At 34.2% G+C, this 16,043-nt stretch overlaps 1 protein-coding gene across 2 annotated transcripts in view; it reads right to left on the bottom strand.

Moving 5' to 3' along the window:
• LOC148941157 (uncharacterized) overlaps positions 1-16,043 on the bottom strand; it is a 136,273-nt gene that overhangs the window by 15,079 nt on the left and 105,151 nt on the right. For both annotated transcript variants that reach the window (XM_089104039.1, XM_089104038.1), the window contains 2 exons: positions 4,189-4,611; positions 1,554-1,753 (listed from right to left, as the gene is read on the bottom strand). In XM_089104039.1, coding sequence (XP_088960165.1) covers positions 1,554-1,753; positions 4,189-4,611 — 623 coding nt within the window. The remainder of the gene's footprint in view (positions 1-1,553; positions 1,754-4,188; positions 4,612-16,043) is intronic.

A 16,043-nucleotide genomic window follows, 5' to 3' on the forward strand; every position in this document is an offset into this window, starting at 1 on the left:
CATATCAAACAACTCAAGAAGAGTGGCTTTCCTTTAAATGTGTATCTGTCTTTGGAAACCAACAGATTTTTAACGTTTATTTTACTGAGAAAAGTATTGAAAAATTTAGTTAATTTAGTTAAACATTAGTTAATTAATTAATTTAGTTAAACATATAAAATTAGTTAATTAATTTTATTTATTTTCAGGGTCCAACGCGTCAACAGGGATCAACGCGTCAACACTGACAAAAATATCATACTGCCATAGAAACTTCATAATTAAAACAAAAAGATAAATCTTAGAAAGTTATAAGTGAATAGACCTAAGGTAGGTCGAGAGCTAAAAAATAGTTTTATTTTCATATCGTACGAACTTTAATCAGTAGGCCAAACTATCGATGTAAAATGACTTTTATAGTCGGGATCTAGGAAGTTTCAGGGCTTAAATTTGTGCCATGCCATGCGCGAGCCCGAAATTTTTAACATGGTGTAAGAACACTAAAAGTACAAGAAGAACTTCTTCAATTGTTATACTAAAATAAAATCCAATCTGACTGTTAAACCTCCGCCTTACCATAAACCCCCACCATCACTGCACTATTAACATATAACTATAGAAGTAGCCATGGGCGCCCATAAGCTGAATTCCAGGGGGGGGGGGTCAAACCGCATCTAATTGGCACTTTTAATGCTATATAATAGAAATCTGAGAACAAAAATATAAAAATAAGGCAGTATCATTCAGCCAAGGGGGGTGGGAGCACCCCCCCCCCCCATATGGGCGCCCATGGAAGTAGCTGTAATACAAAAAATGCTCGTTTTCTAAAATAAAAATACACTAGAACCTAGAAAATGGTTGAGACAATTAATAGAAGTAATAAAATCTTATAATGGAATTGTGGTATTCCCCAGTTACAAAAATATCCCCTCCATAGAATTTTTGTCAACTGAAATTTCTAACAATAATTAAAAAATTAAGAGGAAAACAATACCCCAATATAACTTGAGTGATGCAAAACTCACAGATACCGAAGTCCATTGTGACCATAAAAAAATGTATCAGGCATTTGTGCAGGATGGAAATTTTTAGCCCCCCCCCCCACAAAAAATTACCACTTTTTACGATTCCCCCGCCAATGCCTATTTTTTATGGATATGAATGGCCTTTTTTTGGAATTAAGACCCTTATCCAGAATGTTGAAGCATCCCTCAAATAAATGCCTGTACCAGCCTAGATAGCATAGAAGCATAGTGGTATGAATAGTGGTAACATTAGAATACCACAGTGGTATTCTAGAAGAATACCACTGTCGTTTCCTTCCTGTCCAATTTTCACTCCTTTTCATTTTAAAATAAAATTATTCCACCAATCTTTTAATTACCTTGAAGAGTTCGTGACATTCCCCTAATAGGTTGAATGGATACTGCCCCCCTTCCTGACATGTCCAATTATTAGGCACATGAATCTACATCTTCGTAAAATCTGCCTGCCTTAACAGACTCCTCGGTCCAAAATGAGACTCCTCCCAGAAATAAATTCTTCTGGATTAATTCTAATAAATTGGTAAATACCTTGAGAGCTTTGTCGGCATTTAGCTGTTCCCCTGATAGGTTGATTTTGGTCCACAGTTGTGGTTCCCAGGCTAAGGCATAAAACCTTCTGTTGACTCGTGCCATGTTGCAAAGTTGAGTTGAGCTCATATTCGCAAATATTTTTAATACAACATCATCTGGAAGTTTGTCAAACACCGAGCCTCTTCCCCACTTCTTTCCTGAAACAAAAAGATAGAGGTAATAAAAACGGTTAAATGAGCACCCTCGGTTGAAACGGTTAAATGAAAGGCAGGGGCGTTAATTGAAAGGGACGTGGGGTATTTTCTTCCTAGTTTTTTTTTCTGTTTTGCCCTAGATTTTGAAAATACGTTCCTTGGGGTATTCTCAATGAAAAATGCCAGTATTTGGTATTTTCAGTGACAAATTGAAAAAGCAGCAAAATCCTCTCCCCCTCCCCCTATTACATTTGGAAACATGCATTCTACCCTCCTCCCACCCTACTTGTCCGTGAGCAGACACCACTGCTGACAGAGATACATCCAATTCTTTCCAGAAAATATCTCTCAACCAGCTAAATTAGCCACAAGCCCGTAAATTAGCTGGCTAAAAAGCAATTAATTCTTGCGCGTCTTAGCCCAGTTATAGATGTTCATTCTAAAGGCAGAGATGTGTCAAACTTAAATATCTGTAGTCTAGCTAAATTAGCCACTTGCCAGTAAAAGTTCTTAGCCAGCTATAACCAATTAACATTAGCACGCCATCTGGCATAATTATACACTCATTCTGGTGGCAGGGAGACGTCAAACTTTTTTATGGAAATCTGTAAGCCGGTAAAACTAGCCACTAGCCAGTTAAAAGGCCAATATTATTATCACACCATATGGCCTAATTTAGACGCTCATTCTAGCAGCAGGGAGGCGTCAAACTTTCTTATAAAAAAGTATCCGTAAGCCACCTAAATTAGCCACTAGCCAGTAAATTAGCCAGTTAAAAGTAAATTAGCCAGGTAACACTCATTCTAGTGGCTGGAAGCGTCAAACTTTCTTTTTATAAAAAAAAGATTGGCAAGTCGGCTAAATTAGCCACTAGTCAGTGAATTAGCCAGCTAATTAATCAACAGTGCTATCACTCCATCTGGCCTAATTTAGACACTCATTCTGGTTGCAGGGAGACATCAAACTTTTTCTAAGAAGTATCTTTATGGCAGCTAAATTAGCCACTAATTTATTAATAATTAATTTATATTGTTCCACAATGCGTTGCATATCCTATTTTAAAATACAGAGATACTTCGAAATTTTTTTAGATTTCTACTTAAAAATTGAGTTTTTATAATACACTAGAATCAGGAGGCAGTGCTTCCTAAACTTCCTACCCTTGTGGAACCCTTAAAATAAATTATATTTCTCGAGATACCCTTGCACAATACCTCACATTTTTATTATAGATCACGGTGGTTTTATTTTAACTTACTCTTCTTTGCAGAGCCTTTAAAACCCTTCTGGCGAACCCTAAACTCTGGGGGAGCCATGGCTACTATATCTTGCGTCATAGTTTAAGAATTGATTTAACCGAGTCTAATGTAACTTCCTTGCCTTTGGATGGTGGAGAATTTGTTGCTACTATCTCCAAAGCCTTTTACCCTTGATAAACCCTTAAAATAAATAACATTCCTCAAAATACCCTTGCACAATATCTTTCACATTTTTCATTGCAGCTCATATGGTTTTATCACAGCTCACTCTTCTTCCTGGGATCTCTCTAAGGACTTTCCGTGAACCCTTTGAGCCTAGGAGAGCCCCTCTGGAGAAATCTTGCCTCATATATTCAGAACTGAGTTAAGCGAACCTGATCCAATGATATAACTTATTATGCTTACTTTCATTTGGCATGAAGGATCTGTTGTCATAGATCAATCAATTTCAATCAATCCAGGAATTTCTTTAAACAAGAAAATTACAAAACTACGCAACCACTCATTCACCCCGGAGACTCCATGGCCTGGTAAAACAGTAGGAAACGGAGCTGCTCCAACTACTTACACTGTCCATAAAATATGGTGGTATTCCGGACATTTGTTAAGTTGGCTGCGATCCGTTATCAGTATTTGTTATGGTGCTTTCACACTACGACATAGAGCCTTTAATCCTAGTATAACTACCGACCTTGCGGTACATTATGTGATCTTACGATGCAAATTTTGTCCATATCATAGGCAGGGAGAAGAAGAAAATAGAGTTTCTAAATGAGCAATTAACAAATCGCAAAAATAAATAATGAACTTCTCTTAGAAAACCTTTCACCCTTCATAAGACCTTGAGTCTCCAGCTGCATTCCACATTCTTAATTTTTGAATAGTCAGCTAATGATGATGATTTTGGACGATGATTATGATGGTTTTATGGATTTTATATGAGTCTGGTATGAAAGAACTTGTTTAAGTGTGAAAGATTGTGCTTGACGTAACGTAACTTAGCCTCTGAGCATAGAAACATACGTAAGTACTGTGAAAGCCGCTTTAAAGGAATAAATAAGGTCTTTATATAGTTCTTAGAGCCTCGAGGTACCCCAACTGAAGAATTTTCACCTTAAAAGTCTCAGAATCGAGGTAATCTAACTTGGTCTAATGATATAAGCTTTAGTTTTTACTTACCTTTGTATGGCGAAGGATTCGTTGTCATAAACACTTCAGTGTCACTACTGTCCACAGAAGACGGTGGTATTGAAGGCATTTGCCGGGCTGGTGAATGCCGTGATATATTAGTGGTATTTGTCAATGTACTGAATGACCCCGATTTCATGTCATTATTCCACTGTGACTGACCAGATCGAGATATTAAGGTATGGTACCCGAGGTCATGGTTTGGCGTTTGCGGGCGATTTGGTGTCGTCTGTCTCTGACTTGACGTACTCACTCCAAAGCCAGGAGGAGGAGGAGGTGGAGGTGCTAGTCCATGAGGATGAGGCTGAAATGGAGGTGTTGGAGGCGGCGGACCTTCTCTGTGAGGTGGAACTCGGTTTAAAGGCTGAAGTGGCATTGATCGACATCCTCGCAGTGGTCCATCGTCAGTAGTATCTGAAAAATGTAATGTGATGTGAGTAATTTGAAGACAATGAAATAGAAAGGCCTTTCTTCATTTCTTTTTTTTACACTCGTAACAATAAGCTTTAAGAGTTGCCAGACTGTTTGGAAACCTAAAAAAAAAACAAAAAAAAACAAAACAATAGTGTGTTCAGTAATTCCAAATACGGTACTTAAATTTTATTTTAGAACCAGAAAAGGGGAGATAACACATTCTGGGAAGAAAACTTCTAAATATCTTTAAAGTATAATAAGATCCGAAAAAATCGATTAAACTTTGATACGAAAAAAAAATTGAAAAAAAAGATACGAAAAAAAGATAGATTAAACTTTGGTACGAAAAAAAAATTCGAAAAAAATGAGATACGAAAAAAATAGATTAAACTTTGATACGAAAAAATTGAAAAAATAAGATACGAAAAAAATAGATTAAACTTTGATACGAAAATTTTTTTTTCGAAAAAAATAAGATACGAAAAAATAAACTAAACAGAGCATTTGCCGATTGGTTTACGCACACAATATTCTTCTTTTTTTTTAACCAGACATATAAGTATATATCTTCAAAAAGTTACGTGTATATGTTATCGTGGAAGACCGAAATTGGAGAATGTTAACATTCACCGGTGAATGTCCGAAATTCATTCTTTTCTGCTTGGATTTAGTCAGCTTTGTCAGTTTTATGCAAGGTTTGATGGTGCCAGGTTATGTTTCTTACCCACATCTGAGATTTATAACCTAATTCTAATTTATACCGTCAAACCTTGCATAAAACCGACAAAACTGACTAAATCCAAGTAGAGAACAAGGAATTTCGGGCATTCAGCGGTGAATGTCGACATTCACTAGATTTCGGTCTTTCACAGTAACGATATATATATATATATATATATATATATATATATATATATATATATATATATATATATATATATATATATATATATATATATACATTCAAGTTTTCCCCTTTTATCGTATCATCCCGAAAAAGTTCTTTGGCCCATTGCCAAAAGAAATATACCGATTAAAGATAAGATAAATATAGAATTAAATATAAAAATTAAATTAATTAATATACAATTAAATATCCATTTTTCAATCCTTACTGAATAAACATCCTTGATGAAAATCAATTCATTCCTCAGTCAATTTTATATTATTTTTTTATGTATTTTTAATTTTATTTTCATGTTTTTATTATTTAAATATTTACATATAACACAATTTAATATTATACAACTTGAATTAATATTATACATATTATACAACTTAAATCCAACTACGTAAATTTAGGGTATAGATCAAAAGTATTGAAAAAAACAACATAAAACAAAGAAAGGTAGCAATTATCATTCCTCTCGGTAGAACGAAACCGAATCGAAACTATGCATTGTAAATTCCTTATGCCGTATTTGAATACAACGGGTATAAACCCGTCTTGCCAAAATCCTAAGGTATGCAGGGACATGCTACCGGAACTATAGAAACGTGTATTCCTTTAATAGCTGGAGCAATTTTGATTATTGTTGGCATATTTGTAGCAGTTTGGCTCCAAAAATATTGCCTTTAAGACGATTAGTCAATAGTGTTGGGCGACATTAGATATCGATATAATATCGAGATATCGATATAGATATCGATATAATATTCATTCATGAAATGGAAATTTATTTATTTTATTAAAAATTTAGATAATGTGCAATTAAAATTTAAATTAAAATGTGCAAAATACTCTTTATTTGAAAATTTTGTTATTGAATTTTGCCAAACCTTAAAGTCAATTTGAGCAAAACATTGATCAGAAATATCGATTATCGAATATCGAAAGTAAAAATACGGACACATCGACATATCGTTTGATTAAGTTATTGCCCAACACTAGTGGTCAACTGGTTTTAACTGACATATTTTTCAACTCTGAATGTACACGAGTTACTAGTCATAGGCACGTAATGGCAGAACCCTTAAAGGGGGTGGTGTCTCAAATTCAGGGGCACCTCCTCATCCAAGATTCTAAAAGGTATTTACGTATTATATCAACTACACTTGGACAGCGTCACTTGGAATAAAACTCATAGCCATAAAACTAATTTATTTTGTAAAATATAGTGATAATGGAAAACTAAATCTCGGTATTAGTAAAATCTCATTCCGAATGGGCCTAACCAGACACAAATTTCTTCTTTGACTAGATCTGTTCCTTTCCTATATAGCAGAAAAGTGGACAAACTAGCCTGGTGCACTAATCTAGCCTAACTTAAGCTTTCCACTATCACTATACGTTGCAAAATAAATAAGTTTTATGGCTTTATTCCAAGCGACACTGCCCATGTGCCGTCGGTATAATACGTAAGTACTTTCTGAAAATACGTTTTAGGTATTTTCATCGAAAAACAATTGCATCAACCCCAGATTTGGAAAAAATACCATTTTTTGGACCTTCGTTATTAAAAAAATAATTAAAAATTCCTGCCCCTACACCCAAAATTTTCGTGAATTGGCGCCCCAGAGGGGACGTTGGTATCCGAAAATTTTTCATCATCAGGATTCTTTGATAATACGATATTAATTTAATTTAAGGATACAATTTCTGGGGGCTCAGAAATATCCTTCGAGCTAATATTGCCCCGCTTTTTTAGACCTTACTGGCTCTCCAGTAAAATATTGACCCAGTAAAAAGAATTATGGATTTTTGAGTCAATTTTTTAAATTTTCATTATGCCTTTTTATATTCTAATATTTACATAGTTTATATATTTATATTTGTATATTCTTATATTTATTTTTTAAGTATTTTTAATTTTATTTTCAAACGTTTTTATTATTTACATAATTATACAATTTAATTTTACACGAGTTTTATTGTATTTTTTATTTGATCATTTACATATTTTATTATCTTTATTTTTTTATTCTTATTTGATTTTCTTTCTTAAATATTTTCATTATTTATATATCCCCCTCCCTCAAATTTCCTACGCGTATATATTTTCCTAACTTTCATATTTTATTCACAGGTAAAACATTAGTCATGAAAAGTAAGTTCGGTTGCCATCATTCAAAAGGTATTAAGTGATATTTTTTGTCAAACTAAACATTCTCTATTCATTAGGTTTAACCAGTTTTCCACACCTTTTTTGCTTAAGGGTTTTTAATTTTACCAAAATGTGTTTCCTCCTTTTACTTACTATTAGAATAATTACAAAAATGGAAAACGTATGTGACTTAACTTTACTAGAGGGTGCCAAATTAAATAAAAGAAGAAAAGGGACGAAAAACAAGCAAAAAATAAGCTAAAAGCATGTTGCACCAAACAGCTAACGAAGTTGTTGCATTCCTTTGAAGGTGTGGTTGTCTTTGGGAATCGACAGATTGATGATGTTTTTACGGATAAAAACATCGTTAAATTTGACTAATAATTTTAGCCCGCTTATTTTCACGTTTTAAATGGCAACAATCACGAAAATCTGTTGCTGCTCTGAAAATTCATAATTTTAAAAAACAATCAAAGGAAAAAAAATCGCGGTTTTTAGGCATCAACAGACCTAAGGTAAGTCTAGCTGGCAAAAAACGTTCTTACTAGTCAGGATTGCCATCTGGTGAAAAAATCTCTATATTTTAGCGATTTTCGGTTGATTTAGGGATTTCTCTTGTTTTAGGTAATATAAAAAATCACTAGAAATACTGATAAATTACAAGGGGAGCAACCCTGATTATAATGTCATCTGCACATTAAAAGCTGTTAGAAGCATTGAGGATGGTTCGATACGACGAAGCCTGACAGACGCCTAGGTGTATTGAGTTGGAAAAAAAAATTAAAGAGAAAAAGTGAAAAGTAAAGAAAAGTAAAAAAGGCAAAGAAAAAAAATAATTTTGGACGTTCTGCTTCTAAAACGGGAGAGTATGAAGTATAATCAACAAATAATTTGAAAAATTCCGATTTCCTATTCGTCAAAACACTCAAATTAACAGGTAGTCAAAATAGAATAAGTGGGGTAATATTGGTATTTAAGAGTACAAATATTTTTCAGTAATTTTCATATTGAGAGTGCCATATAAATATGCAAATAGCTACCAAATTAAAGGAATAGGGTTAACTAAAAGGTAATAAAAGGACCAATTTAAAGATCCATTGAAAACTTTCAAAGAGAAGAGAAACTATGCAGCTCCTAGGCGCCACACAGTCGTGATGGTGATGCGAAGCATGGTTTGAAGAATATAGCTTAGGGTAGATACCCGTCAGAAGCTCGCGGAACAACTTTAGACCAACCCAAAATACTAACATAAATAACTTTGTACCGTAGCGAATGAAGTTTTTCAAGGCGGCTCTAAATATAATTTTCTCAGCCTATCATGAATACATCAATAGGAGGTTAGCCATAAATGTGTAAGAAAATTTGGGAAAGTGCTTTAAACTGGGTTAGAAAAAGAATAATTCATCCAAAGGGCTTATCGGATGATAGGCATAAAAAAGCGTACAATCTCTTGTGAGGACAGGAAAAAATAGCGGCTTATCTGTTAGCCAGTACACACTTGAGAATTAGGATCCACAAGTACGGGTGGAAACAACTGAGACACTTGGGAGATAGATAGGATATATATATAACTTGTGCTGTATATTTGCACATTAGGGGGAGGGATGTTAGGTATAGCGGGGCTGCATGCAAAACGTAACCTAACCAAAATACCAACTAAATATTTATTAAAATATAGCTACAATGTATTCTTCCACTGAGCCAAAGCTAATTGGGTACTTGTGAATTTTATGGTACCAAAGAAAGAAGTCAAGTTTGGATAATGCTAATGAAATATAATAAAATAGGATGAACATATAATAGTTTAGAAACAAATTAGGGCTATATATTTGCACATTAGATGGGGGGGGGGGGTAAAGCATAGCATATATTAAATACCTAACCTAATCTAGGTACCTTCCAAACCTAATCTAGGTACCAAGCAACTAAAACAAATCTAATTATTAAACTTATCAATGAAAGCTATAAAAACATTCAGGTTTCAATATATAACTTTCCATTTATCCTATGATGTAGAACATGACAATTATTGATAGAATTGCTAAAATAAATAATTATTAACGATCATGTAAAGTGGAAGGTAATTATGTTTTATTAAGAAAGAAGTTTTTCAAGTACTAACAAAAAAGCGATATGAAGTAATCAAGACACTAAATTCGTTAGAAAATTCAAAAGTCCTAACAACAATAATTGAATATAAGTTGTATGCGCAAGTTTGATCTATACTTAATTCAGTTCTTGAAAACACTTAAATGTGCTAGGGTTCGAATTTGTCATCAAGTCTTATATTTGTATAATTAAACGTAGTTATTTATAATTAAATTAATTTTTACAATTAAACGTAGAGCTTAAACAAAGAAGCTCAAAGTAATTAAAAGGCTAATTCGTAAATTTTGCGTTGAGAATTTCAAAATATTTACATTTTTCTTACTTCTTAATCTATCTAACTACGGGAGGGGGGGGGGGTACAAAAAAACTTTAAAAAACACATCAAAAGCTGTTAATATCTATTTTTGTTACGTTTTCACGAGTTGGAAACACATTTCGAGAGGGGGGGGGTCAAACGCCATACCCCTCCCGCGGATTCTGGCTCGCTTTTAAGTTTTGTATAAGAGGTTATTTTGTCACTTTGAAAGAGTTAAATTTCGGTAGGGCTCGAATTTTTATAAGTTTCACTCCAACGTTTATAATTAAAGGGAGAATTAAAGCAAAGCAATAAATTCAAAGTAATTAAAAGTAATTAAGTTAGTAATTTAAGTGTTGAAAGTTTACAAACCTTCAGGTTTATCTAACTATTGTAAAAGATGACAGTCAGGGATATAATTATTTTGATAAATAATTATTTATGGTCATTTAATTTGTAAAGCAATTAAAGACTAAATTTTATGGAAATCCTCAATGTATTAAAATTGAAACTTAAAAAAAAACTTTATTGAACTATGGTGTAAAATGTGACATTGTCGATGTAATTATTATGATAAATAATTATTTATGATCATTTAAATTGTAAAGCAATTTTGCTAAATTTAATAGGAATCTTCAATATATTAAAATTGAAAACTTAAAAAAAGTTTTACATTTATTGAACAATGATTTAAAATGCGACAGTTGTCGATGTAATTATTATGATAAATAATTATTTATGATGACATGAATTGTGAAGTAATTGTGTTAAATTCAATGGAAATCTTTAACGTGCTAGCAACAGAGTTGCAGCTACGACTGGAACCATGATCAAGACCGCATCCAGGGTGAGGGCTAAGGGGTTTGAACCCCCTCCCACTGCGAAATTTTTGTCCACCACGTAAAAATGTAACAAAAATGCATATGAAAGAAATTTGTACTTACGTCTTATAGCTACCACACCCAAGGTTAATCTTAATGAAATATACCAAAATACGATAACAATATAATACTGTAGTAAAAAAAATATGGAAACTACAACAGAGAATTATGGAAACCAGGCCACCCCGAGAGCGCCTACCGGCATTATATTAAGTACCTAACCATACCTAGTCGACTCTATATATTAAATATTTAATTAAAATATACCTGTATAGTAGTTTGTCTCACTGAGACTAAACTAATTATCTCTGAATGCAGAAAGAGAAACCGGTTTTAGTTAGATCAAGAACAACAGTGTGGTCACTAAGTACCAACAACGTTTGATGCGTTTTTAAAGTTGTTTTGTCCCCCCTCCCTTCCAAACGAAAGTCCTGGATGCGGCCCTGACCACGATGCATGAAAATACTGACCTAATAAATACATTCCGCATTGATAGGAATACTGATAATGCCATTCCAACTCACTCTTACAGAACAAAGTAGTACCCAACAACACCAACACAAAATATACCCACCATATCCACAGAAAATTATTAGGCCACAACTCTTTATCTAGCCGAATGTGGAAGACTTGGAAGAACATCGGAAACAGTTGCGACTATCCGTAGAGGTAGTTTAGCCTCTAAGGATTTCCATACTAGGTCTAATTCCGATCCGTTTTGAGATTTTTTTTTTGTATTAGTTGTTTTTATGACCTACATGTCCATAGAGTATGTTTCAGCGTTGTCATTAATTGCTATAACGTTTAGTGCGACAAGCTTGATAAAGCTTGCCGCATTTTGGAATTAATAAATAAATACAAATTTCAAAATTTTGAGGAATTCGAATCTAAAATTTAGTATTTACGCTAAACAGTCAGTTGAACAAACGCAGTAAAAAAAAAAAGAAGAAAAAAAGACATTAAGACGCCGCATATCAGTTCATTATATTTAATCCCCGGGGTATCTTTGTCCGCCGCAATTAGTGAGCATAATTCATCTGGTAATTCCTTATCCACAATTCAAAGGTTAAAAATTTATGCACATTCTTACATTAACGGTACATACAAAGAATTAAATTTAGATTTTTTTCATATTATTAATGTTACTTCAACTGGCCATTTCATCGGTACATCTCAAAGACAGTGCATACCTCATTACGGACTACTGCAAATCAGCTATTGTTAATCATACAAAAAACAACAGATTTCTTTTGGGGCTTTAACCTTTGAACCTCCTTCTACCTCTTCATTAGGAAGTGGGAGGGGAGTAATAGCCTTAAAATAAAGGACCCCTCACTGTGTCTTCAGTTTTATCTGATTCTTTTCCCACGAAACCTAACTACTATCGACTTACTGGGGAAATAGAACGGTAGAAGACGGCAAAAATATTTCCCTTTAATTAATTAAAAAGTCTACTTAAGTTAAACTTGCTCCCAATCACGAAAGGACGCCCTTACTGTCTTTACACACGAAAATGGTTCCCAGAGTGAGGTATAGGCTATAATTAAACAAAACCCAATAGAAATGAATAACAAATCTTAATTATGAATAAAAAACGAAATTAAAAAAGAAATATTAATTGATGAGGGCTTCAAATCTCCGTTAAAGATTATAAACAAATGAAAATACAAGCAACCACTAAAATCAAGACAGTAGTAGCAGCGTTTTTTGCGGGGGGGGGTGCATTTTTCAAAATCTACAGAAGGTAATTTGGTTGTTTTCTTTTTCAATACCAAAAGATAATTTTCATTGAAAATACCAATTAAATTATTTTTCAAAATCTAGAGGGGAGGGCAAAACCTCTAGGGGAACATCTCCCACTAATTTTTTCCTTATTCAAGTTATCAAAAGAAATTTCTTTGTATTATTGGGCCCCTTCCGAAAAAAAGGTACCTGGTCGCATATGAGACTGCTCGCATATTAAGTGCCCCCAGCAGTGGGCCCTTATCAAAGAATATTTGAAAATTAAGGCGTGGATCATGAGATTACGAAGCAATAATATAAAATGACCGACACTGGCGGATACAGTAAAGACAACTAATTGCACACAAAAAACTTCCATCACAGACTACCACGACTGCAACTGGATGATTGGAGATCAAGCCTTGAGCAATGGATACAAATGTTGAATGCTTTGTGCGGTATGTAAAGGATTCAACTGTCAGTAGTTTTGACTTCTGCTGGAAGTTTACTTCCAGAAATATTGGACTCATAGACAAACACAGGGGGAGGGGGGCTTTGCGCCAAGGCCCGTCTAAAATCTTAAATTTTCCACCTCTCATACTAGCATTGTCTCCTTCCTGAAGTTTACTTCCAGTTATATTGGATTGGAAGATATGTTATCTGTTTGGAGATGATCGGCACGAATAATGAATTAAAATATTAAAGAATTTGTGCGGCGTAATAGATTCAACCTCTATATCCTTCTAGCTTTGTCACCTACTGGAAGTCAAACATCACTGTCTACTAGCTTTGACTACTACTGGAAGTTTAATTTAAGACATATTGCCTATTTGGAGATGATGGAACAAATAATGAATAGAAATATTAAAAATATTTTGCGGTATGTTTACAATTCATATGTCACCTCCTAGCTTTTACATCTACTGGAAGTTTTCTCCCAGTTATATAGAACGGAAAGATATATTACATATTTGGAGATGATGGCGTGAACAGTGAATTAAAACATTATAGAATTTGTACGGCATGAGGAAGATTCAAACGTCACCCCTTGCTAGCTTTGACTACTACTGGAAATTTATTTCAAGATATATTATACAGGAAGGTATAATGCATATTTGGAGATGATGAGTGAACAGGGAAGAAAATATTAAAAAAATTGTGTGGAGTAAAAAAGATTCCGGTGTCATACCTCATACTAACTTTGACTCCTACTGGAAGTTTACTCCCCAGATATATAGGACTGAAGATATATTACATATTTGGAGATGATGGGGTGAACAGCGAATAAAAATATTATAGAATTTGTATGGCATGAAAAAAATTCAAACGTCACCCCTTGCTAGCTTTGACTAATACTGGAAATTTACTTCAAGATATATTATACAGGAAGGTATAATGCATATTTGGAGATGATGAGTGAACAGTGAAGAAAATATTTTAAAAATTGTGTGGGATGAAAAAGACTCAAGCGTCATACCTCCTATTAGCTTGGACTCCTTCTGGAAGTTTACTCCCAGATATATAGAACTGAAAGATATATTACATATTTGGAGATGATGGCGTAACCAGTGAATAAAAACAATATAGAATTTGTACGGCATGAAAAAGATTCAAACGTCATCTCTTATTAGCTTTGACCTCTACTAGAAGTTTACTTCCAGATATATTAGGCAGGAAAATATATTGCAAATTGGGACATGATGGCGCGAACAGTGAGTAAAATGGAGATGATTAATAAATACAAACTTATAAAGACCTAGTGCGGTATATCAGACTCAAAAGTCACCTCCTACTAGGTTTATTTCCTACTGGAAGTTTACTGTTTTACTCACATTCATTTTTATTGTTTTACTCCTTGCGGGAGGTCAGTTTAGTTGAACTGACTCTAGTTTTAACTCAGTATTATTTCTGACGCCGAAGATCATTATCATTTACAATGGCATATGGGCGAAACAAAATTTTCGTGCCAGTGTTTTAAGTATCAGAAATAGACACGAAGGATTCTAATAATAAAAACAAAGTACTTTCAAACAGTTTCATTAACAACAAACTGGGCATGTTTCTCAAATATGATTTGAATTATATAAGACGGAGGTGACCATTCTGTGACTATGAATTGCTTATTGTAAGCGCGCTTCCCACCAGGGTTGCGAGTGGAACATCACCAGTAGAGAGACAAACACTCCTTAAAAGGCTCAAATTCAAAGATTTGAACTTTTAATGGACATAAAATCATACGAGGTACTCATTCAAGAGTCGTAGATCATCATTTTATCTGATGCAAGCCAATGCGACAAAAGACGGCAAGCGCAGCGGGACCCCGTCGAGACCTTTGACTTTAGATTCGTCACAGGAAAGTCTTTGAAATTGTCATTAGATTATCTGGTCGTGTGACATACTTTTCCCAAAAAAAAATGATGGTTCACTAATTTGTTTATTGTGAAGTGTGATTTATAGGTGATTTCAGTTTGTGTTAACCTACTCTCTCGAAAATAAGACCTCAGGATCGTTAAGCCTTTTTAGCCTCTGGGTTCCTTCAATTTTGTAGAACCAAGATCATTAAAAGGTACTGACGAGATAGAGTTGGAAACTTGTGGTGTCTTCAGAAAATGCTGACAGTTTTTGAAAAGGCCAGTAAAAGTGAACTCTGATTGTTTGAATTGATTAAGTTGAAACTTGCTCAATCCTTTATATGTTTAAAAAAAATTAGGCAAAATTGAGAATCCAATTTTTAATGAAGAAGGCCATCTTATGCAGGTCTTGGATTTTTAATAGTAACGGATACCAAATAAAAAGAAAGAAAGAAAGAAATGTTGGTGAAAATTCAGTAAAAATAAGCTAAAAATAAATGACACCAACCAGCCTTAAGTGTAGTGGAGGATTTGAGCCCCCCCCCCCCAAAAAAATGCCCAACTCTTGAAAACCTAACAAAATGCATATAAACAAAATTCTGATATGTTTTTTGAAGTTTCTTTTTTGTACCCCCCCCCCCAAAAAAAAGAAAATGCTGGATGCGCCCTTGGTAGCTAAATTTTAGTACTTAAGGTGGTTGGAAAAAGTGCATTGTTTGGTTGCAATTTTTTAATTTATGCTAAACACGAGCTTCTTCAAGTGTCAAGGACCTTTTTGGCCAACCGCCTAGGGCTAAACGGAAAGCAAATCGTTCACGGTTGGGATGGGAGGATGTCACAAAGAAATATGTAATGGAAATGGGATCTTCCTGGGAAGTTGTAAAGAGGGAGACTTTGAAGTAGATTGGGATGGAGGCGAAGCGGGCGTAGCTGTGGTGGCCTCGGCAGCTTGATGCTGCGGTAAATTGTTAGTAGTAGTATTTTCAATTTGTTGTTTCAAAATTACGAGCTTTCTGGTAAGCATCGTATT

This window comes from Artemia sp. Qi Xiang Cuo, chromosome 18 (assembly GCF_049724085.1).
Source record: "Artemia sp. Qi Xiang Cuo chromosome 18, ASM4972408v1, whole genome shotgun sequence".
NCBI lineage: Eukaryota > Metazoa > Arthropoda > Branchiopoda > Anostraca > Artemiidae > Artemia > Artemia sp. Qi Xiang Cuo.